Source organism: Pieris napi, chromosome 18 (genome assembly GCF_905475465.1).
Source record: "Pieris napi chromosome 18, ilPieNapi1.2, whole genome shotgun sequence".
NCBI lineage: Eukaryota > Metazoa > Arthropoda > Insecta > Lepidoptera > Pieridae > Pieris > Pieris napi.
Window position 1 is genome coordinate 720,255 of NC_062251.1, and position 27,038 is coordinate 747,292.

The 27,038-nt window shown below is 36.0% G+C and overlaps 1 protein-coding gene across 2 annotated transcripts in view; it reads right to left on the reverse strand.

The window, feature by feature from the left end:
• LOC125058178 (protein slit) overlaps positions 1-27,038 on the reverse strand; it is a 147,412-nt gene that overhangs the window by 71,616 nt on the left and 48,758 nt on the right. For both annotated transcript variants that reach the window (XM_047662205.1, XM_047662204.1), the window contains exon 2: positions 18,834-18,998. In XM_047662205.1, coding sequence (XP_047518161.1) covers positions 18,834-18,985 — 152 coding nt within the window. In that variant the 5' untranslated portion in view covers positions 18,986-18,998. The remainder of the gene's footprint in view (positions 1-18,833; positions 18,999-27,038) is intronic.

The window sequence follows — 27,038 nt, forward strand, 5'->3', positions numbered from 1 at the left end:
CGACACTTGCTTCTAGTATAAGTGTCTATGGGCAATCAGTAGATACTTGAGGTCTGTAAAGTCTTCTCAGTCGCTTCCTTCATCACCATTCGACAAAGGGCCCGTAAGAGAATCGATTCTTAAAAGACCATCGACACTTGCTTCTAGTATGAGTGTCTATGGCCAATCACTTCATACCTGTGGTCTGTAAAGTCTTCTCAGTCGCTTCCTCAACTGAAACCCTTCATCACCATATGAGAAAGAGTCCGTAAGAGAACTGATTCTTAAAAGACCATCGACACTTGCTTCTTGTATTAGTGTCTATGGGCAATCACTAGATACCTGAGGTCTGTGATATCTTCTCAGTCGCTTCCTTCACCCTTCATCACCATTCGTAAGAGAACCGATTCTTAAAAGACCATCGACACTTGCTTTTAGCATTAGTGTCTATGGGCAATCACTAGATACCTATGATCTGTATATCTTCTCAGTCGCTTCCTTCACCATTCGACAAAGGGCTCGTAAGAGAACCGATTCTTAAAAGAACATTGACACTTGCTTCTAGCATTAGTGTCTATGGACAATGACAGTCAAACCAATGGTCTGTAAATATACTTTAAATATTTATATGAGTGCTAATATTTCAATGATTTCTTGATCAATCAAAGTCAAATATTGCCACGTATTTTGGCAATTGACATTTATATGGCTTTGTTTATGTAAACTTCTGGATACTTTTCCTCTAGTGACATGTGACATAACTGATGCAAAGCATGGCGCATACATATTTCTGTGTTTTAAGGTATTAATTCAATCCATGGCGGCGATGTGTAAGTGTAGTGAAACTTCTTTAGGCACATGTGGGTAACATTTTTACGGATGAAACGCAATCATAATATTAGCGTCACGAAGATGTGCAGCGTTTTTGTCGAAGAAAAGGAAGAGAGCGATTGAGAGAGAGTGAGAAAAGGCGAAGGTCGCATCGCGCACAGTGCCATGGACCAAGAGGTAGGAGAGAGTGAGAAAGATTGAGAGATAGAGTAAGAGATGGAGAAAAAATACACGCTTTTGGTTGATGTATTCGTTTAGTAGTTACATATTAGAACTTTAGATAGCAATTCTGTCGCATAAAGTCTTGTGCAGTAACCGCAGATTTTATATTTATTTATATTATCATTAGCACGTATACAGTGTGTAAACAGTGTGAATATAGATATACAAATATATGGATTGATCATATACTGGTACATGATCATCTATTGGGGCTTTTACCTCAGTAATAATTAATTTACAAAGAAGTTTCACTTCTGACATGTGTACTTTGTACGCACGCACTTTTTTACAAACTTATTTAAAAAAACTTGTCTATGACAAAAATCAAAGTAATTAATGAATCCCTTCTCATCAACTCGACTATCGGTAATGCTCCCGACAACCAATTAACGCTGTAATTAACCGATTTACAAATATTGGTCTAGTGTTGTGATCGGGTTTCCATTACGAATTATCGATTTTTAATAAGGATTTTTTTTTAAGACAATTCACACCAATTGACCTAGTCCCATGCTAAGCTGGTGAAGCTTGTGTTATGGGTACTAGACAACTGATATACATACAAATTATAGATAGATAGACATATAGATACATATTTAAACACCCAAGACCTAAGCACAACACCAAATGCTCACATCGATGTTCGTCTCAGCCGGGGATCGAACCCGGGACCCATGGTTTCGCAGTCAGGGGTACTAACCACTAGACCAATGAGTCGTCAAATTATTTAGAAAACTGTTGGCTTTGATTAATCACTATACAAAAAAACCAGAAGATTCCATAGCATCAGGCACATACATCTATAACGACAGTTCTCAATACAAGGTTTGTTCATTACATTTGAACATTGACCAACTGCTGACACGGCTGAATTAGCTGTTCAAATAATAAAACTTTAGAGGTGTCAAGGGACACCCGGATGGAACGAAATTCCTTTCCATTAATTTATATGTTAATTGGTATCATAACAGTATGATAGATTTTCTCGACACCAATCTTACGACGAAAAAAAAAGCCAACATCACGAGGTGTTCCCAGGCGGTCACCCATCCAAGTACTGACCTCGCCCGACGTTGCTTAACTTCGGTGATCGGACGAGAACCGGTGTATTACAATAGCAAATAGCAAAAAAGTGTCGTGACAACTTTTCGTAAGAATTTTTTCCGTCTAGCCCCCTTTCACAACGCGCGATAAGGAACTTCGTTCCAAAAATTAAATATGTTTATTATGGAATATAAGATACATGTATCACTTATTCCACGTCATTAAATCTGAATCGGTAGACATCTCTCATCGGCAAAGAAGACAGAGGGTGTAGGAAAGAAAAAGCCGGTGCAAAAACTCTCGGTACTCTTTTAAAATAGCAAATCATCAAACAACACTTATTGTAAAAATCGCAAATTAATTAGAAGTAGCCTGTCTAGCACTAGTCCCAGGCCCTTTTATCAACTAGATAATCGTTGACTTAATAGTAAGCCTTTTTACACAGCTTTTCTTTAATACATTTCTTAAATTTATTAAAAGGCAGAGATAAAAGAGCCTGTGGGATTTTATTAAAGAGTATCCCTCTTCCCAAAAAAGAATTACTAACTTTAGATAGTCTAGTACGGGGAAATTGCAGCCTACGTTTGTTCCGAGTATTAACTATATGTTCTATTCTAGTAAACATATCACTATTAGTTAGTAGTTAATTAAGAGTGATTAGTTTGACGACTCATTGTTCTAGTGATTAGTACCCCTGACTGCGAATCCATGGGTCCCGGGTTCGATCCCCGGCTGAGACGAACATCGGTGTGATGAGTATTTGGTGTTGTGCTTAGGTCTTGGGTGTTTAAATATGTATTTATATCTATCTATCTATCTATAATAATATGTATGAACATCCGTTGCCTAGTACCCATAACACAAACTTCACCAGCTTAGCATGGGACTGGGTCAATTGGTGTGAATTGTCTTTAAAAAAAAAAAATCTAGATACTATTTTTGTACTATAAACTTCACTATAGCTGAAGATGCGACACGCTCACAAGAATAATGTGTGAATAGGTGTAAGTAGTAAGATATAACAATAAATAAGATTTGAATATTGCTGTCTTATTCTCGCTTCCTCTCAAAGTCGCGAAGACTTTCAAGCTCTTAATTATCGTGGTGATGCCTGATAGCTTTGTGATAATCCCACCACATTGAACCTCTGATCTTACAGGACTCCGTCTGTTACCTTAGGTATTGGTGCATCACATACTTATTTATATATTCACTATATATGTGTTAGGGTTCTTAGGTTCTTACCTTCTTATATATTTAGTTAGCAGCTTAATCTATATGTCAACGTAAAATTGTAAAAACCGTTAGATTGTAATCTATCTCGCGAGATTGTAAACTGTCGAAAGATTGTGAACTCAACGTACTGCTTACAATTTAACGTATCATGACGAGGTGCGTACCGTTTCACAATTTGACGATTTCACTTCGATAGATTATAATCTACCGAATAATAATACGTTAAATTGTAAGCAGTACCTTGAGTTCACAATCTTTCGACAGTTTATAATCTCGCGAGATAGATTACAATTTAATGGTATTTACAATTTTACGTTAACATATACACTACATATATACATATACTCCTGACAGTTAATACATATTAGTTCATGTTATATGCTCTGTGTCGTAATTTCTATTTGTCTATGGCTAATGTCTATAAATTGTCTTTTGCGCGAGGGCTGGAAGCCATAAAGTCTAAATTCAATTCAATCAATTAAGTACAATCATTTTTATTGGGGCGCTACAACCTTTTTAGGTTTGGGCCTCAGATTTCTGTATTTGTTTCATGATTTGTCAATCTAATAGGCAAGTAGGTGATCAGGCTACTGTGGCTGACACACGCCGTCGAATTTTTTGGAACGAAGTTCCTTATCGCGCGTTGTGAAAGGGGGCTAGACGGAAAAAATTCTTACGAAAAGTTGTCACGACACTTTTTTGCTATTTGCTATTGTAATACACCGGTTCTCGTCCGATCACCGAAGTTAAGCAACGTCGGGCGAGGTCAGTACTTGGATGGGTGACCGCCTGGGAACACCTCGTGATGTTGGCTTTTTTTTTCGTCGTAAGATTGGTGTCGAGAAAATCTATCATACTGTTATGATACCAATTAACATATAAATTAATCGAAAGGAATTTCGTTCCATCCGGGTGTCCCTTGACACCTCTAAAGTTTTTTGGATCTAAGGCAAGTTTTCCTGCCGCTTTTCTTCGTACGAGCGAATGTTAAATGCGCTGAGAGAGTTCATTGATGCACAGCCAGGATTCTACGACCTCAGGGATGAGAGTCGCACGCTGAAGCCACTAGGCCAACACAGCTGATTAGATAACTTAGTTACTTACTTAAGGACCTATCCTATCGCTAAACTCCAAAAAAGTACATTGTTTCTTTCCATTTTTCGTCATCGTTTCTTAGGGAGGTGTTTCAAGTAGGGAGTGGAAAAAATATATGGTGGAGTTGAGTAGTTTATGTATCCATTTTGAAAGCTCGATAAACGATTTAAATAAGTTCGCTCGATAGAAAAAAAATCCAAACATAGCCAATTTTTAACACTTTGAATTCATTTTATGACGAAAATGTATATAGAACATAATTTTGAAATTTACACGATATATTTAATCGCAAGCCAAGTAATCCATTTCAGAAAAATGATAAAATTACATTAATTTAATGTTTTACATAACTAATTGTTATTACGGGCCGACGCGACGCACCTCTCTGCGCACCGCAATCCACCCCGAGATACTGCAATTCGTGCTGGGATAGGGCCTTAAATAACATTGGGTTTTTTACAATAATTGGAATGTAGCCATACTTTAGCTAATACAAAAGAATTTTATTTCTAACACGCAAATATTCACAATATAATCTTCTTTCTTCACTTTAATTTTGTTCCTTTTGAAGTAGTCTTGGCCAACAATAAAAGATTTAAAACACCTGGTAATGGTGACCCCAGAGCTGGTGCTTTCCTTAATGAATATCGCAATACAGAGAAATGGCAGCATTAACTGTCCCACAGGGACCAAACTTTTTAAATTTGTTTTAATTTTGTATGTTTAATTAATTACCAGTAGACTAAGATTACTAGTGGCAAAGATTTTTGTTATATTACATAGTAGTAAACTATTCAAGAGAAACGGCAGGAGAACACCAATCCACCATGCTTTTTTGGTGATTATGCCATTAAATTGTAGCTTATGTGAAACGTTGGTAATTATTTTGATAAGGATCAATACCTAGGTACGAATAAAGAGCCTTTTCTAGCGGTGGTATTTAAAAAACAATAATTAATAAAAGGACACATTTTGTGACGTAAGTATAAAAGATAGAGACATGCTGTCGCGACATTTTTTATAGATAGTAATGTGCCCTAAAAAATTGAAATACATCATTTTGTTCTATCATTAATAGTTTTCGCAGCGCACGCGATTGAAGGATTTTTTTTGTTTATTTTTTTACACCTTGGGTTAGATTATTTAAGTTTTAGTAAGCATCCCTATTTTTTTTGAAAATGACACATAGCCCATGTCACTCGGGAATAGTGTAGCTTGCCAACGGTGAAAGAATTTTTGAAATCGGTCCAGTAGTTTCGGAGTCTATTCATTCCAAACAAACAAAAAATTCCAAATCTTTCTCTTTATAATATTAGTTTAGATATAGATATGGTATTTTCAGTTTCATAGTATACCTTTAAAATTCTAGCGTCATGTCACTTACAACTTGACAATTAATTTGAGAAACAAAAATAACTAAACAACCTCCAAGTTTCTGAAGTGGTTTCGTCTGACAAGACGTGATATATTTCGCATCATACGAAAATACAAAATGCCTTCTCCATCTACACGACACTGGCGAAGTACCTTGTGCCCAGTTGAAAGCCATTAAAAAAAAAATACAAAATGAAAATCCACATAAAAAAAATATATTGGTTGTTTGTAAAGTAGGTTTACGATCGAGATGTTTACGTGATAACGTCTTATTGGTGATATAAGTTTTTGGGAAGTAAGGAATTAATGAAGATAACAATTTTTTCAAATTTTAAATTACATCTATCGTTTTATTCACACTTTTGATGATAAATTTCGGGTGTAAAATGACAAGTTTACTTAAGGTGATATCAGACGGTTCACTCGAATGATTGTTCACTCGAGTGAATGCTTCATTTTTTTTCATTCTATGTTCACACGGCTTAGACGAAATGATACAGATATGAACATTCATTGTTCTTTCTTTTAAATATGTCATCGAATGAAGTCGTACGTCTTGGAATTAGTTTAATTTGTGATCATTTAATCAAAGAGTTGACAAAAAAGAAGCAAAGAAAACGTCGACGGTGGTGGGTGCGACCATGGATTGAAAGAAGAAATTTATTAGGAGCTTCCAATACATTGTTGAGAGAACTAGCCGTTGAAGATCCTGATTCATATTGTAATCATCTTCGAATGGATGAAAGTAAAAAAAAAAGTTATAACTTCGTCGAGAACGTGATGTCCGTCGGCTACAGGACTCGAAACAAAATGGCCGAATCCGAATGAACGTTCTCTCAGAGTTCAGACCGTTCATTTCTCGTTCATTCGGAGTGGGAATGAAAGATACCGGATGCCAATATCCAACACTGTTGGATCGGTTCACTAATGATTTCATTCGGCACTCGTGTTTCATTTTTTGTTCAGACATTTCATTTCGAGTGAAATGTACCGAATGAAAGGTGAAAATGAACAAAAAATGAACCGTCTGATATCACCTTTATTCGACTATGATATACATTTTTCTTCATACATTCACGGAATGACTGGCAGCGCTCGAGATGAGACGGGAGATCGGTCCGTCTCTCTCTCGTTATACCTGCGATCGCGCTCGTGAGGTTTTGGTGTGACACAAGTTTCTGAACATGTCACCCGACTAAAACGATTTTAAAGACGTTATCACGTCAAAACTTTGACAATATTCTTTTATTTGTCAAAAATAGTTGTTGTGTGGTACTCTGTGACATATAATAGTAATAAGCAGTGTAAATTTTTGTTCATTCTTCATTATTGCTTGGACATTTTAAATAAACTAAGAGGCTGCCAGATGTACGATTTAAATCGTACTCCTACGATTTTATGTAATTTTTGCTCAGTACGATCCGACCAAAATCGTACTCGTATACGCCTGAAGACCCTTTTTTATATAAAGTCTGTATTTGTGTATATTGTCTTTAGTGTTTTTCTGTTACTTCAATACGCTTAAGCAAGAATGGGTAGCGAAAATGAAGTAGAGCGTCCTACGCCAGGTACTCCAAAAAAGAAATTGGTCAACTCTTTTTAGCTTTCTGCAACAGAGAGGAACAAACACAGAGCATAGAAGTATCGTCCCGATTGGGAAAAATTAGATATTTTTAAGTGAGGTCGAAATGGCTTCAGAATATGGAGATTTAAAGTTACACTCTTTAAGGCAAAGGCAGCCAGTCATTTTAAATAAAAACTTTCCACTTTCATATTGTACGATCTTTTCATTTCAAAATTCCTTGATATACGATTTTTTTGTAGTTGGTGTACGATCATGCTTTTCTTTCATCTGACAGCCCTGCTCTAAGGGGAAGCTTTGGCGCCCAAAGGGCTACCCCACAGTAAATTCTTAAAAACTAATAGTCAAGAAAAATAATCAATACAAAAACAAAACGAACAATATCTATTTATTAAAAATTGTCTATCGTATAACCACATCACTCAAACGTCAACGTAATTACATAATTCGGTTTGATTGCGCCCGAGTCGATAGCATTGCACATTTTGTTATCTATGACTCCGGTTTTTCTTACTGATATACATTCATATAATTTGACGTTATATGAATGTATATCTTTTAGGGGGGCTGCGGTAACAGCGGTATCTTTTAGGGGGGGCTGCGGTAACAGCGGTATGTTTTAGGGGGCTGCGGCAACAGCGGTATCTTTTACGGGGGCTGCGGCAGTATCTTTTACGGGGGCTGCGGTAACAGTGGTTTGTTTTCCGGGGGCTGGTATTATTAGTCTTAAGTTGGGCTAGTAATGTTAAATGATGTCTCAGTGGAGACAACAATAAAATAAATCAGTGGTGCAACGTTTTTTTAGATCTCAGATTTATGTTTTCCTTTATGCGGGCCAATGTAATAAATAAATAGAAAGCCCATTGGTGCACAGCCTGGGATCGAACCTACAATCTCAGGGATGAGAGTCGCACGCTGAAGCCACTAGGCCTGCTCCCCGTTGCTGCTAAGTGGAGACACGTGTATTAAAAAAAAAAACAACTGTGTGTGTTTTTTTAAACACCTAAACAATATACTATATTCTAACTCAAATGCGCAAGCGCATAAAAAAGATTATGTTTTATTTATAGTAATAATCTTTGTTCAGAGGCCATTAAAGATTAAGTAATAATTGTAAATAGCCGGCTATCAAAGAAATTATTTGATTGACCAATCATTAGTGATGTCCCATTTTATCGATAAATCGTTGAGATTTAGTATTTCAGAATTTTGGGTTTCTAGTATGTGTGCTATCGTAATTGTATGTGTTAGGGAACTGTCAAAGTTTCATCAAAAGCGGTTAAGTCGTTTTCATCTCATTTCTGTTCAATTGTATGACTTCTATATATGTCATTAATTTGACAGCTGAAGAAGTCCATATTCGAATTCGTATCAAGTCTCAATCTCCGTTTGAGCTCTGTCAAACATATCAAACTTTGTATTAAAATAAAATCACGTAAGAAAAACGTCTCGTAGAAATTACGACTGGTATCTGGTTATTCGTACGTACTGAAGTTCGAGTGCTCAAACTCTAAACTATTTAACCGCTGTGCATTGATTAATTTTGTGATACAGTCGTGTACAAAATTCATTTCCAATATTAAATTAGTCTGTTGTCTAGACGATTTTAACCGACTTCTAAAAGTCGACTTGTTCAGATTATTTATTTTTAAACACAGACAGGCAAAAACGCTGCACGTCTTCGTGACGCTAATATTATTATTATTGCGTCCGTAAAAATTTTACCCTCCTGCTTCCAAAGAAGTTTCACTTCAAAAAGAACTTGACTTCACGCTTCATCCAAAAAAATAAATAGGATATCCAGAACTAATACTTTTTATAACATAAGAGGCAAATGAAGCAATGGCAGTAATCCCCCATGGACACCGGTAGTAGGTAACCGGCCTTTGAGGTAGAAGTACACTTTTAATAACTGGCTTTGTAATATTATGTACATTTGTCTACACGAGTGTACGGTATGCCCCGCTAATTATAACTTTTGTTATTGATTTTTCAATAATTCAGACATTTCATTGAACTTGATTTGACCTGCTGTGCCCCACGGTCTTACTTGTATAACAAGATTTAACTGTGACAGTGTACCTTTAATGCTGGCATTTAGGAGAGCACCCGATTTTGCCGCGCACCACCACTATGTGGAACCAGCTGCCCACCGAAGTATTTCCGAACCAATTCGACTTAGAGTCCTTCAAAGAGCGTACCAACTGCGAGTCTTCTGGCAATGTGAAACCAATAACTATACACTGCGGATTGTATTGCTACGAAACTATCGATAATAGAGCAAAGTGATGTACTACAGTTTTGTAGAGGACATCAATATCTACGAAAAAGCCAACCACACCATATGTGTAACAAAATGTTTTTTTTTTTAAAGTCCAATTCTAGAAATGCTTAGTATAGAACATCGTTCTACTACTGAATGCATGTGAATACCAATAAATATTCCTATATGCTGCGGAAACTATTGACAGTAGAGCAAAGTGATGTACTGCAGTTTTATAAAGGACATCAATATCTACAAAAAAGTCCAAGACACCATATGTCTTAAATTTATTCGTATTGCATTTAAAAGTCTATTTCTAGAATAGCTTTAGGCTATACTTCGTGCTACGACCTAATTTATTCAAGCACAGCTCTGTACATTTAATCTAGCTATAAAAGAATTTGAATTTGGAATGTTAATTTTAACCAAAGAGTTCGTATATAAACATTACACATTGCTATTGGCTGACTATAATACGCAATAAAAAAAAGTTAAAGTAAAAACGCGCGAACGAAATTTGACCGCTTTCCGAATTCTTTGTATTATAATTATAATCTTCTTTCAGATTCAATAAAAATATTAAGATTTAATATGTTTAAGTACATATTTTGTTTCCTTATGATATTTTTGCTTATTTTTAATCGCGTGTGATTTATTATACCATTAAAATGAATGCAAGGAATAAAAATAAATATATTTAGCTGGATTTTTATTAGATGTTGGCAGATATTATCTTTGTTTACATAATTTTAAACTTGGTAGATTTACCAAATGCTTTAAGTCAAGTAAACTTCCCATTTAAAGCGCTAACCCATTCTTCCAAATATAAGTTATTCGAACTGTTTTCGGAAAGCATCTGCAGCAAGAGAAGATAATATGAAAGACGGATAAAATGAAATGAAAAACCCTATTTGAACGTAAAGTATCATTGAAATATGTAAATTAAAATGTTGCTTGGATGACGTAAGCTTAATTGATACAAATTGTCTGTCGGATTGCAACTGAGTTATGATTTAATTTTTTACTTAGGATTGAACGCTTATTTCGCCAGATTGGGGGTGATTATCTTTAATGTGATTTTTAAAAATTGGTACTTATAGAATAGGGGGAAACCCGGCAGGAGGCTCAGCGACAGAAATTTGACTGATGCACAGGGGTTTAAAACCTACGACCTCCAGGTTGAAGAGCTAAGTTGTGAGCACTAGACCAATACTGTTTTGACTAAATAAAATTTTGCCAGACTAAAGCTTGTAAATATTTAACGCCAAACTATAAAATTCCAGTTGGGGTTCATCATTTTCTGTGTTTTGGTGAAATTCACTCGTGTCTCAATGCAATAGAATTCATAATCCTTTGCAGCGGCATTTCTACTTCGTGATAATTGGCACTGAATTCCTTCAGTGTTAATACTGTGTTTATATTCTTCATTTGTATATTAAATAATATATCTTTATTAATAAGTTGTTAATTTGCAAAGAAAGTAGTACATTCAGATTGTTTAATAAATAATCAGTTATATATAAATAGCTCTGCAAAGTCATTTATAACTGTTGTCAAAACTTATGGTCCTAATACACTCCCTATAAAGACACCATGCCTTTAAATATCACCTTTCCTCTGAAAGCATTACACGACAGTGATCTATAACTTTTATCTCGAACTATCCGGCATTGAGCGCCAACATCGGGTGAGCCCCATTGCGCCATTTTCTATATAATTAAAAGGCCGGCAACGCACACACGAACCCTCTGGCATTGAGAGCGGCGGCCGGGAGCGCACTTGCGAGCCTACTGGCCATGTGAGTGTCCATGAGCATATCACTTAACATCAGATGGAACAGTCTTCAAGTGATCAAGTGCAGGCTAATTGAAGTACAGGCGCCTGGTATTACCGGTGACCCCAGACCTTTCTAGCAATGCCATCAGGTATATACGTACAGTGAAAAAACTTTTCAAATATAATTTATTATTATTACTATAGCAGCTTCAGCGTGCGTCTCATACATGAGGTCGTAGGTTCGATCCCCGGCTGTGCACCAATGGAATTTCTTTCTATGTGCGCATTTAACATTTGCTCGAACGGTGAAGGAAAACATCGTGAGGAAACCGACATGTCTTAGAAGTCAAAGGCGACGGCGTGTGTCAGACCCTGGAGGCTGATAAATTACTTGCCTATTAGATTTAAAAATCTGAGGCCAAGACCTAAAGAGGTTGTAGTGCAACAAATTTATATTATTATTATTACTACGTAGGTTAAGAATATTGTAAATTTTATATTTGAGAGTTATAATTGCATTTTTATAAATTACTAGCTGACCCGGCAATCGTTGTTTTGCCATTTATATTATTTCTAGGAAACATTTTTTAGTTCAATAAAAAAACTTATCTACTATAATAAAAAAAAGATGTTGATCGCAGAGGGTTGAAAATTAGGGGTTGTAGGTATTTTTGTATTCTGTATCAAAAAAAAATCAAAACTTTATCTAAAAAATAAAAATTTAGGGATTTGAAAGATAGATAGTAGCCGAACTTACTGAATATGCATAAAAAATTTCATGAGAATCGGTCGAGCCGTTTTGGGTGAGTATGGGAACGAACATCGTGACTCGAGAATTTTATATATTAGATCTAGTAGATACCTTCATTTCAGGATAATTATCATTCTAAGACAAACCGACGCAGGTTGTATGACAGATAAATTGTAAACATCGAATCCGCATTGCGCCTGGCGCGCCGCCAGCCGCCCGCCCAAACGCCCGCCCAGCCTTTGACACCTTGCTGACATAGGCAATTAAGTATTCACAATCATCTTAATCTACTTTCAAAGACTGGCCATCATGGCTACTTTAATTTTGAATGCTTATGTGTTTTGATAGCTGGAAGTTTTCACGGTCAACTTCGCAAGACACTTTCTTTTGCGAACTAGCGAACTGTGGAATCGACTCCCAGGAAGATATGACCTCCAATTGTTTTAAGAGCATACTCCTAAAGGCCGGCAACGCACCTACCAAAATGGGTATTCGTGGGCTGCAACGACTGCTGCATTGATTATTAAACCAGCGTCTGCGGTTAGGAACTGACATTTATTTAACAAAATTATTTGTCATACCAGATTATGTCAATGCAAATTTACATTACACACAAAACAATAGATCAAAACATTTACAAAAAACAATTACAGTGTAACAACTGAAGCAAACATTTTGTCAACTCAACAGACAATTAGAAGCGTCTGTTTATCTAGATTCTAGTTCATTAATTATTGCCATATGTGTGACCTTTTCGAGAGGTTAGTTTTCGCTAACTTTTACTAATGCCTTTATGAAATTTCCTTTAAAAGTAATATTAAAAATTATTAAAAAGAAAATCAAAATAAATGTAAAAAGTTTGGTCCCTGTGACACTGTAGTTTTAACGCTGGCAGCGTTTCCTCGCTGTATTGCGATACTTACTTGTTAAGGAAAGCACCAGCTCTGGGGTCACCGGTACTATCTACTAGGCGCCAACTTAAATCTTTAATTAGCTGTGCACTTGAACCCCACGGCCCAAGAGTCTCTACTAATATTACGAGTATTATTTTTGTCTACTAAGTATTATTATTATAACATTCTTTTTTGCGACTGAGACACAAGCTAGCTGCTGTGGTCTCTGGCAGAATGACTGTGGAACATTCTGCTCCTCAGCATAATGCTGATCCAGGGCCAATTACAACCACAACACACACGCATTACACACTTGAAACTAACCTACAGGGAAAAGGAAAAAAAAATATCATTCATTATTTTTATATTTTTTTATTATTGTTATTTTGTGTAAGTGTGTGTTTTGTTAGTAATAAATGTTATGTCTATGTCTATGTCTAACGGGAGTCATCCCGAATATTCCCCATAATCCTGTAACGTGAAAAATGTAATAAAACAGAATTGCAAACTGATTTTTGTTACTCTATAGTCTATACGAACTCATACTGAACGTTGAGTGTACTTAAATTCGCATAACTGACTACCAAAGGGAAATATTGGAAATGTTCTGTTCGGAAAATTGAATTTTCTCAACGAAATTTGATTTCATACGATCAATTTACCAATTTTGTAGTAACTTTTTAACTCTACTCATACAAGTTCAATAACCCTTCACCTGATCAGGCGGACAAGGCTCCAATACCTTAGAGCTGGTGGCACCGTAGCATTAATGGATACAGTAAAATAGAAAATAAAATAACATATGTTTAATATGGAACATAAGATACGGTATCATTTATTCCACGTCATTAAATTTGAATCTGTAGGCATGCCTAATCATCGGCAAAGAAGGGTCTAGGCCGAGAGAAAAAGCCGGCGTAAAAAACTCTCGGTACTCTTAAAATAGCAAATCATCAAGCAACACTAATTGTCCAAATAATTATTTTGAGAGTAGTATGCATACTTTTAAATAAATACATATTTAAAAAATAAACCAGTCAGCCCATAAATTGGCCTGATATTTCCGCACCTGTTTCATGATCATTTTCTTAATTGGCAAGAAGAAGTCTGATACACGTAGTAGACCGGTTTCCTTACGATGTTTTCATTCTACGAGTGGTAAAAAGAAAGAAATCGAACCGAACGCGCGACCTCTAGATTAAAAGGCACCAGCTCAAGACACTACTATTCAAAATAATTGCAAAATAATACTATAGTATTGTCTTTTATTGACATAACCTTTACACATTTAAAGAAAAAACTTTTTAACCAGATTAAAGTTATGTATTATTATAAATTTACAATTATTTAACATATCTTATCCGACGTTTCGCGTGTTTTACAGCGTGCGTGGTCACGGTGACTGAAGACAAAAGATGTTGAATATCAAAAAGTGTCACAGCTGAAGAAAAAGTTGCATTATCTGTATTTATTTCCCCGGAGTTGGTATCGACTAGAAGATGGAGGGTTTTGGCAAAAATGGCTCACGGTGTCCTCTGTTTTCGCGGATAGTTTATCTTGAGATTTTAATTTGGATATTATTGGATCCCAGATGCATATATTAAAAAAAGAAACTAGCCAACCCATAGTCTAGGCCTGATATTTCCGCATCTGTTACAATTCTCTTACGACTTTTTTACGTTTACGTAGAATTTCATTCTACGAGTGGTAAAAAGAAAGGAATCGAACTGAATGCGCGACCTCTAGGTTAAAAGGCACCAGCTCAAGACACTACTTTTCAAAATAATTGCAAAATAATAATATTTCATTCATGCTTCCCTTGAGTAAAGGTATATGTTTGCGCGGACTAAATTGGTCTTCCCCCAGCAAATGTTCTTACAGAGCAATGTGAACTACGTTAAGAGTTTTCTTTATAAAGACTTTGTCTCTCAAGGGAGCGTTCAAATATTACGTCAAGCAATTTTTGGAGATTATTTACCCCCCCCATGTAAGGCGCCGTTTTTCTGTACCCAATAGTAAAACGTTTCGTGACCACCAAAGTGACTCTTTATACCTAAAAGTTACCATTATGTGGTGTAAAGTACTGAACAATAACGCGTAATTAGCGTCACATGGTATCCACGGCAGTTTATATAGATGGATATGCTCATACCTAGACTCTAGAACTCAGTTGGTTGCGTTAAAGGGCTTCATCTCTGCACCTATCGCAGTTACATCAGGAGTACCTCAGGGTTCCCACTTAGGGCCATTATTCTTCGTAGTTTTTATTAATGACCTTATTCAACAACTGTCCTGCAATTGTCTCTTATATGCAGATGACTTTAAAATATTTACTTCTATTACTAATTTAGATGACTGCTTAACATTACAGCGTGATATCAATACCGTATCACAATGGTGCAAGACTAACTACATGTATTTAAATATAGACAAGTGTTTTGTCATATCGTTTACTAATAAACGAAACGAAATCGTATGGAACTACGACATAGATGGTCAATTAGTTAACAGATCAGATGTTGCAAAAGACCTAGGTATCCTGTTCGATGACAAGCTTTCATTCCGTGCCCACTATAGTCACATCACGTCTAAAGCAAACCATCTACTGGGTTTTATTCTTAGATCCACAAAAGGTTTTAAAAATCCTCGTAGCACCTTGTACTTATACTTCAGCCTCGTAAGAAGTATATTAGAATACGGTAGTCCTATATGGTCGCCGAATTATAAGGTGCACATTGACGAAATTGAACGAATTCAGAGGAAATTTCTCAGAATTTTATGTTATCGTATAAAACCTGGCCGGTCTAACTTAAATTATTGCGATAGACTCCTGAAATTTAAAGTTCTACCATTAGAATCCAGACGCATAGTCTTCGACTTAGTTTACCTTTTCAAAATCATCCACTCCATTATAGACTCTCCCGAACTACTAGCTCACATAAGCCTTAATATTAAATTTAGTGCCCGTAGATCTAATGAAGTGAATTTATTTTCCCTACAAATTTATAAAAATAACATTTCGTTTTACAAGCCTTTGACCAGGATGGCTCGTCAATATAACGAGATGGCAAAGAGCAACCACTTACTTGTGGACATATTCTGTCACAATATTAATAAATTCATTAGTGTAATTAAAGACATCCTCCATCGTAGGTTAAGTGCTGACCCTTGTGGTCCTGGTTAACGTTAACGTTAAATTGGTGTCGAGGAACTTATTATTATTATTATTTTTTTTACTATGTTACCTTTGATAGTTATGAGCCTTTTATTTTGTAACATTAATTTTGCAGTGTGCACATGGTTTTACATTAGAATCCTGTTCATAACTGTTAGTTTTAAGTTTATTTTTGTAAAGATTATAATGTGTTTTGTGCATCAAATAAATAAATAAAAAAAAAAAAAAATTCAATCCCCGCCCCGCATCGTAACGTTTTACACAAGCCCCCCCCCCCCCCAAAATTCGTTACGTAATACTTGAACGCTCTCCAAGACAACAAAATACTACAAAAGAAACTTAAATAATAACTAATTTTGTTGAGCAGAAATACTTAAAAATAAGAAATGTTAAAGATTTTAAATAGCAGTAGACTTGTAGGGGTTAATCTCTGGATTTACCGAACAGATTTTGAAAATTCATTTACTTATAGATAGCCACGTTATTTGTGATTGTTACACACAAGGTAAATAGACTGTTTCGTAGTAGTCGGAGACACAATCAAACAAAAACGTTTCTTATGAAACCTGCCTTAATTGTATGATTGAGTTTTAGAGAAAAGTTGTACAGCTTGATAATGCCTCCAAAAGCGACGGCCTATATCTTACTTTTATATTTTATAAAACAAGTCGAACTCAAAAAATACTGCACAGAATATTTCTATTTACATTATCTAGAATGGTGCTTTAGGAAGGTTTATGGGCCAAACTGTGGACCTTGCGAAACACCATAACATAATAAACATTATATTTAATTAGTCCATGGTTTTCATAACCTTTGTTTATTCTGTGCAAAGTGTAGATAAATAAAATAAAGCCTCTGTATGTATTAGTCTATGCACACCCCATTCTAATAAAGTGCAATAAAGGAAAATGGAAAGTTATCGACACGTGAACTAGTGCGCTTCACATTGTGGTAATACCCAATATAGATACAATATTTAATACAACCTTCTCGCTATTCATTTTCTTGTTTCTTTTCAGCGTGAAATGTATTTATTTAATTTCTGTATGGCCGAATCAACACAAAATTTTATATGTATTTTATAAACATACCAGTTAATTTGCTATCAACTTTTCAAAGTACATTTTTAAATCATAGTATATTTAAAAAAATCACTGGCGCTACAACCTTCTTAGGTCTGGGTCTCGGATTTCTGTATCTGTTTCATGATTTGTCAATCTAATAGGCAAATAGGTGATCAACCTCCTATGTCAGACACACGCTGTCGACTTTTGACGTGATAACGTCTTTAAAATCGTTTTAGTCGGGTGACATGTTCAGAAACTTGTGTCACACCAAAACCTCACGAGCGCGATCGCAGGTATAACGAGAGAGAGACGGACCGATCTCCCGTCTCATCTCGAGCGCTGCCAGTCATTCCGTGAATGTATGAAGAAAAATGTATATCATAGTCGAATAAGTAAACTTGTCATTTTACACCCGAAATTTATCATCAAAAGTGTGAATAAAACGATAGATGTAATTTAAAATTTGAAAAAATTGTTATCTTCATTAATTCCTTACTTCCCAAAAACTTATATCACCAATAAGACGTTATCACGTAAACATCTCGATCGTAAACCTACTTTACAAACAACCAATATTTTTTTGGGTCTAAGGTATACACGATCACATGGCGAAGCTCTGGAGCCTTCAGGACCCCGCGACGGCCTAAGCCGAGGTTTGAGTCTTGCACAAGTTGCGAGAAAACGCCCATTCCGACCCGACCGAGCACAGCCCGAGCTGGGTTGTAAGGCCCTTAAGGCCAACAGCGAGATGTTAATTAATCAATAAAGGTTTTTATAAATTTGACGAATACTTAAATGATCCTAAACTTTGGGATTGATTTGCTCCAGTTCAAACAATTTGTATGACTTGGCGATTAAAAAGAGTGGCGGAAATTTTCTTGCCAGTTCTTCTTACCCGCTCTACGCCCTTGACTTGCGAAGTGGTAGTAAATGTAAATGTACAATTAATTTAACTTCTTTTTGACGTTCATAAGTGTACTTGTTTACCTATATGAATAAAGATATGTTGAGTTTGAGTTCGATGCCATTCCAAGAGGGCTTTCAGATCTGTCAGTGGTTATACTAGTTGAGGATCATATCATCATTTGAATATAACAGGAGGCTCACCTGATGTTAAGTGATACCGCCCATGGAGACACACTGCGTGACGGCTCACAGCTGCGTTGCCTATCTCCTATTGGAATATTTTAAGTTTGTTCGGAAATACTTCAGCGGGCAGCTCACTTATTTTTTTTTTTTTTTTATGTAATAGGAGGCAAACGGGCAGGAGGCTCACCTGATGTTAAGTGATACCATGGACACTCACAATGCCAGAAGGCTCGCAAGTGCGTTGCCGGCCTTTCAAGAATTGGTACGCTCTTTTCTTGAAGGACCCTAAGTCGAATTGGTTCGGAAATACTTCAGTAGGCAGCTGGTTCCACATAGTGGTGGTGCGCGGCAAAAACTGCCTTAGAAAACGCTCTGTTGTGGAACGACGGACGTCGAGGTGACACAAAAACACCTTTCTTCCACGTCATCAATCATAATGCAAAAAAAACTTACAATCTCAGGGTATCAGGCGGTAAAGGCCTGGGTACATGCGTGAGCGCACGATGCGCGCAGTCAGCAGCTGAGGGTCTACACGCGCATGCCCATGGACAGGCGCGCACCACGCCCACCAGGCACCCGACCACCAGACACACCCACCACCTCATACCGCTACGACATCTGAAACAATATCATACATATGCGTGTAATTAAAGTCATCAATGTTCAAGTGGATTCCAAAGTCTGTGAGCACGGCAATCCGCCCCATTTTTCGAAGCAGATCAGGCCATTTTCGCCCCTATAACTTCGTTATGGATAAAATTAGAAGCCTGAATTTTCAGTTTCCAATCAGAGATTGTATAAACACGGTATATTTCAAATTTCATTCAATTTTTTACTTAATTTTTTTTTTTGAAGTGAAACTTCTTTATCGGGGTTGGAAAAAAATTTAGTGTAACATTTTTTCGTTACGCGTCACATTTTTTTCGTTACGCGCCATGTTGCTTTTTGAAGTCAAACTTCTTTATCGGCGTTGGAATGAAAGTTCTTTATCGACGTATGGGAGAAATTTTGTAGCAAATCGTCACGTTTTTCGGTTACGCGCCATCTTTTTCTTGTCCCTACCACGGTTGATCCGAAGAGATTCGAAGCCATTAATAACAAAAATATATAATAACGATATCAATGATAGTAATAATTCTATTACAATTAATGAAATTCTATAATAATCTTAGTAGTAATAAGGTAAAATGAAATAATTGTATTTGTATTCATGTCTATGATAATAAAAGCCTTTTGTTAAACTTTATCTAATTTAACTTTATTTAAACAATTTCTGTAAAGTTGCATATAGTAGATCATTTTTCGAAAAATAAGGTCATAAAGAAGTTTCACTTCTTACGTGTATACACCTAGTACACGCACACATTTTTTATTTTAATAAAATTCACACCAATTGACCTAGTCCCATGCTAAGCTGGTGAAGCTTGTGTTATGGGTACTAGGCAACGGATATACATACATAGATATATAGACATATAAATACATATTTAAACACCCAAGACCTAAGCACAACACCAAATGCTCATCACAACGATGTTCGTCTCAGCCGGGGATCGAACCCGGGACCCATAGATTCGCAGTCAGGGGTACTAACCACTAGACCAAAGTCGTCAATATAACTGGTCAAAGTTTTTAATTTTGTAAATCACTGACAGACCGATCATCTAAACTCTAAGGCACTTCTAGCAGACATAGAATCTTCTAGAATACAATTGGTGTTTAATATATCTAAAGATGTTAGGTTAGCTAATTACGTAAAACTTAATACAGAATGTCCCTTAAGGGACTAAATAACCGACAAAGATCTCAATTTTTACAGAGAACACACTTGAGAACTTGGTTTCACAAGTTATGATTTGACATAAGATTTACAAATTGATGTTTTTTTTATTCAAGATGTGTACAAGACAACTATCCATCATCCTGTTTTGTTGTGATGACATATATAATGCTATATGTACAGTATATGTTACAAAAAATTACTAGCAAAACAGCAGTTAAGGTATCAGAAAGGCACAACAATTATTATTTTTTAATTGCCCACTACTGAATCAAGCTCATAATATGGATGTAGTAGTATTATATTTAATTTGTTTTATTATTATTAATTACTTAAGATGTCATGTGGAACATGGTGTAATAGTTGTAGGGAACAAACATTGTGTAAAACTAAAAACTTAAAAGAGTGACGAAAAGTTTATTGCCAGTTCTTCTCTTCCGTTCTACGCCCTTGAGAACTGGCAGTAAATGTAATATTAGAAGCATTTAATATTGATTTTTTTTTTGGCGTTCATAAGTGTACATTGTGTTACCTATATGAATAAATGATTTTGAATTTAGAATTTTATTTAATCTCTTATAAGCGTGAAGTTAGTTGATTTCTGCAGAGTTGTTTTTTTTTTAATTTATCATTGCTTGCCTTTTCAGCCAAATCGGTGGACTTCTGAGATCTGATCTAGTAATAATGGAAATGGTCTTCTGTGTACATTAGTCCAACGAAATGAAGACGAGTAAATATTATACATAGAAGCTTATACACAAAAGCCTTTAAATTATTCGTGCGCGCGCGCAAAGCCGATTTACAAAAATATCTCCCGAGTGGTGCTCCATTACCGGGCAGATAAACCCTGAGTGCTCAGACATTGCTCCCTGTACCATCAGCAAAATAGCAGATACAAGACAAGGAACAATGGCAAAGGTTAGTTCTTGAAGCACTTCCACTCATGGTTTAGGACTGTATTTTTCTATCTATTAGGTTATAAGATAGTCACAGAAATAAGGGACGACCATAAGATTGATAGGCTTACAAGATGGAAATGATAGCTGGTAATTGCATGATATCTCCAAAAAATAAATAGGATGGAAAAAGTTGGTGGGCTTTTCTCGGACGGGGTGAGGGGGGGAGGGGTTTGCTTCTTAGAATAATAAAATTGTACATATCTTTTTATCTGTTGTGTGATGTGATAGTGTAGTGTAGGTGACCCCAGAGCTGGTGCTTTCCTCAACAAATAAGTATCGCAATACAGCGAGAAAATGCTAGCAATAAACGTACCACAGGGAACAAACTTTTTAAATTTGTTTTAATTGTCTATTATTTTTAATGATTACTATGTAGGTTAAGAAAATTGTTAACCTAATATATAAAATTCTCGTGTCGCAGTGTTTGTAGTTAAAATCCTCCGAAACGGCTTGACCGATTCTCATGAAATTTTGTGTGCATATTGGGTATGTCATACAGCGAACGCGAACAACGATGATATCGACAAGTTCTATGCAGATCTAGCAAAAGCTCACGACTTAGCAGATGAAAAATTAATAGTTATGGGAGACTTTAATTCAAAGATTGGACACCGTCAAGAACATGAATGTTTAATAATGGGACAACACGGTTACGGCAACCGAAACGAAAGAGGCGAACGATTAATACAATATGCTTACGAGCATAAACTCTTAATATTGAATACCTTTTTTAAGAAAAAGCCTAGCCGTAGGTGGACCTGGAATTCTCCCGACGAAACGACAAAAAATGAAGTAGACTTCATAATGTACAACAATTCAAAAAACATTTCAAATCTCGAAGTATTAAATAAGATTAACTTTCCTTCCGACCACAGACTTTTGCGAGCGTCCTTCGATCTAGGTACACCAAAACTGAGTCGAAAAAACTTTAAACTAACTTCAAAATCATTAAAAACTAAAAGCGAAAAAACTAATTATTTAAAAGCACTAGAAACTAACTTGTCTAAACAAAGTGAAACATTAGAAAAAACACAAGATATCCAGACTTACTATGACAATCTTGAAAAAATCATCATCTCTAGTCTAAATACAAAAATGGAAAACAGCAAAAGAGAACATAAAATACTTAAAAAAGAAACACTAGATTTGATATCCCAACGAACGGAATTAAAGTCTACTAAAAATAAAACTAAAGAATTAAAAGAAGAACTAAAATCTCTTTATAAGAAAACCAACAAGGCGATTAGAGAAGACTATCAGAATTACAGAAAGACAATTATAGAGAAAAACTTGACAAAATTTAGACGTGCTAAACGGGCCTACAAAGAACTGAGCACACATAAAAGCTGGATTCAAAACCTCAGCCAAAAACAAAAAGAAACCAAATCACGACAAGAAATAATTAAATGCGCAACAGCCTACTATAGAGAGCTTTACAAAAACATGCCGGACAGTAACAACTTAACAGAGACTATGAATAATGAGCTTGAAAAGGAAACTAAAATTGACGAAATCTCAGAAAAAGAAGTATTAAAGCACATCATAACATTAAAATCAGAAAAAAGTCCTGGCCCAGACAATATCAGTAACGAAGCCTTAAATGTGGGAGCTCCACTGCTTTTCACATTCTTGACTAGACTGTTTAATATGGTATTTATTTCTGGAACTGTCCCGTATCAATGGTGCAAGTCTGAAATTGTCCTGCTGTATAAAAAAGGAGATCCAAGAGATATCAGTAACTATAGGCCGATCAGTTTGTTATCCAGCATCTACAAACTTTTCTCATCACTGTTGTTAAGCAGAATAGCAGACAAAATTGACCTCATGCAGCCAGTAGAACAAGCCGGCTTTCGCTCCAAGTTTTCAACAATAGACCACATCCATACAATCGAACAACTTTTAGAAAAATGTAAAGAATTTAATTATCCCCTATATATAGGGTTTGTGGACTATCTTAAGGCATTTGATAGCATCACTCACTGCTCCATTTGGGAAGCATTAACATCTTGCAATATAAACTACTGCTATACAAAAGTGATCCAGAACATCTACTCAAACAGTACAAGTTCAATACGATTGGAAAACAAAGGGGAAGAAATTAATATTGAAAGAGGTGTGAGGCAAGGGGATCCACTCTCTCCTAAACTTTTTATAGCAGTTCTGGAAATGATATTTCAAAAATTGGACTGGAAATCGAATGGTATATGGATTGGCAATAGACAACTTAGCCACATAAGATTTGCAGACGATATTGCACTTTTCGCCAACTCTGTTTCAGAACTTCAGCAAATGATGCAATCCTTGAACAACGAAAGCAAAAAGGTTGGCTTACACATGAACGCCAGTAAAACTAAGGCTCTAACAAACAGTCTGCAGAAACCTATACAAATAGATGGGCACCAGATCCAATATGTAAAGGAATATGTCTATCTAGGGAAACAAATTTCCTTCAACAGCAACAGCAATGAACAAGAAATTGAAAGAAGAATTAGAAGCTCATGGAACAAGTTTTGGTCACACAAAGAAATTTTAAAAGGATCTTATAATTTAGAACTAAAAAAGACGGTAATGGATGTCTGCATTTTGCCTTGCCTCACCTATGGTAGCCAAACATGGGTGTACACTAATAAGGCCAGAAACAGATTGCTTTCTACACAACACGCCATGGAAAGGAGTATGCTAAGGCTAAGGAGGTTACATAAAGTTAGTAACAAAACCATTAGAGAAAGGACGAATGTTACAGATGTTCTCAAACATGCTCTAAAAATGAAATGGCGCTGGGCAGGACATGTAGCCAGGGTCTCAGACCAAAGATGGAGTCTCAAAATTACAAAATGGAGAGGCCCCCCAGGGAACAGACATCGGGGCAGACCAAAAATGAGGTGGACGGACGACATTGCCAAAGTGGCAGGCACAAACTGGCTAGAGAAAGCAAGGGATAGACAGGTTTGGAATGGGATGGAGGAGGCATATACCCGGATGGGGTCAAGGCTTCAATAAATTATACTAACATAGTTTAAGAAATATACTAACTCAAAATAGGTTGTAAAAAAAAAAAAACAAATTGTAAGTCTTGAATAAATATGCTTTATTATTATTATTTATTATTATTGGGTATGTCTGAGAATCGGACCACATCTATTTTTCATCCCCCTAAATGTTAAGGGTAGTCCACCCCTAAATTATTATTTTTTTAATTTTTAGTTAAAAAAATATATATTTTTTTATGACGATCAACCCCTTTTTTTATTATAAATGATATACATGGCGAAACGACGTTTGCCAGGTCAGCTAGTACCTACTATATACATGCGTTGAATTGGTAATTTATATAAACACAAAATTAATTATCTCTAGAATTATGCTAATATTGTGTTTAAATGTGGCTTTTTCTGCTGTCTGTACACGGCTAGTAAAGCGGTTATAGTAAGATTATTGTTATATTTAATGCTTAATGTTATTGCTGGCTCACTTTAGACGGGTCGCAGGTTCAACTCGAAGTAGTTCACTTCGAGGATTTTTACATTTAACTGCTATTTACCATATCAAACTCAAAATAACTTTTTTCATATAGTTAACCAAGTACACTTATGAACGTCAAAAAAGAAGTTAAATTGATTCTAAATTTACATTTACTACCAGTTCGTAAGACAAGGGCGTAGAGGGGGCAAGAAGAACTGGCAAGAAACTCTCCGTCACTTTTGAGTCATACAAATCGTTTGAGCTGGAGCAAATCAATCATTTAAATAATCGTCAAATCTATAAAAAAGCTTTATTGATTGATTTACGTTTAATTAGAGTTTTGAATTAATTGAGTGATAATTCTCTAATTTCGCTTGGGAGTTTGTTGTAAAAACGAATACAATTTCCATATAAGGAGTGGTTTATCTTTTGGAGCCTGGTTGGTCGTACACTCAAATTAGTTCTATTGCGCGTATTATACTGGTGAAAGTCACCATTTGTTTTTAAATACTAATATTTTTGAAGTTATACTTCTTTTGGCGAGTTAGGAAAAAATTATGAGAGTAAGTTTTGACGATGCGCGCACTCCGTCACTAAAGACCGACACCCTGAAGTGAGCATTGTCAACATTTTAAAATAAAAACGTTTCCAAACCATTTCTTTAATTATGTAGAAATATTTTTTTGTAATATTTAAATAAACTTTCTTCTTCTTCCTATTCGGTGCACTCTTGACAGAGCGGTCGTGATCGCTAGGAAGTAGTTGTAGTAGTAGGGGCAGATGTGATGCGTTTTACGACATTTTGCCATCGTCGCCTATTAGTTGTCATCCTGCTGCATTGATTGACAGAGTCTCCTACGGCCGACTTAATTTGGTCAGTCCAACGCGTAGGTGACCTTCCGCGCGGTCTAGTGCCTTCCACCTTCCCCTGGACGACAAGGCGTTCGATGGACTGATCACCACGCCGAGATACGTGACCGAAGAATGTAAGGATGCGAGATTGTACTGTTGAAAACAGACGCTGCTTAATACCGAGTTCTTGAAGTATCGAGACGTTTGTACGAAACTCGGTCCACGAAACCCCAAGCATTCTCCTCCAGCACCACATTTCCAGAGCGTCTATTTTCTGCTTTTCCACATCTCGCAAGGTCCACGTTTCAGCTGCGTACAGAAATATGGGGAATATAAGTGTCTTCACGAGCCTGGTCTTCGTGGCTTTTGTTATATTCCTGTTTCTCCATATTTTTTTCATCTTGTCCATCGCCGTTCTTGTGATGCCCATACGCCGTTTGACCTCATCGATGCATCCGCCATGGCTTGAAATCTGAGCCCCAAGATAAACATAAGATTGGACCACGTTGCATTTCGCGATTTGAGTAACTTGAGGCGAATTATTTCTGGCACGGTCAACAATCATCACCTTGGTTTTGCTGCGATTTAAACTTTATTTAACTAGATAATGCGTATTAAATACCTTTTTATCTATAAGTGTAGTTTTCTCTACAAACGTATAATAAGGCGAAAAACAAAATTTAAAATTTTTATCTGGCTACGCCAAAAAGTATAACTTCTAACGCGTGTACATAAATACACGCACATGTTTTTTGTACATACAACAAGGCTTCAAGAATATATTTACCACATAGTGTCATAATACTTAATGACACTATGTGGTAAAAATAACAAACGGCACAAATATAAGAGTCTTTCCTCCAACTTCAATTTTGTTCCCTTTGGAGTAGAGACTCTTGGGCCGTGGGGTTCAAGTGCACATGCGCTTATTAAAGATTTAAGTTGGCGCCTGGTAAATAGTACCGGTGACCGCAGAGCTGACACTTTCCTGGCTCAAAGAATAAGTCTTGCAATACAGCGAGGAAATGCTGCCAGCGTTAAAGGTACACTGCCACAGGGACCAAACTTTTTAAATTTGTTTTGATTTTCATTTTATTTATTTTTAATTATTGTTTTTATTACTTTATAGGTTAAGAAAATTGTAAATACTGTATTTGTGTAATTAAACAAATTAAATATACTTAATTAATTAAATTTATTCCGTACCGACTGCCTACCCCTATCAAAGGCCTATCATAAGTTTAATTTCTGTTGCAATATTATAACTTAACTAGAAACTATTATTAAGACAAAATCCTGTTCTGCCTTCTGTTTTTGGTAGTAAGTAAAATACAATATACCCATTACGTATTATTGAAGTATATGCGTCAAGGAAATCATAACCTAATAATCAATGAAAAGATTGGGGTCAAGTGAGGGACCCATGTCGACCCCATATACATAAATTAATTAAAGATATAATAACTCGGTCGTTCGCCTTATCATACAGAGAAACAATTATTTTAGGTGCCTATAGCTAGGCATACAGTTCGTTCTAACACCAGATATCTGTTTAAAAAAAAAGTGTATGTACACGCGTTAGAAGTTATACTTCTTTGGCGTATG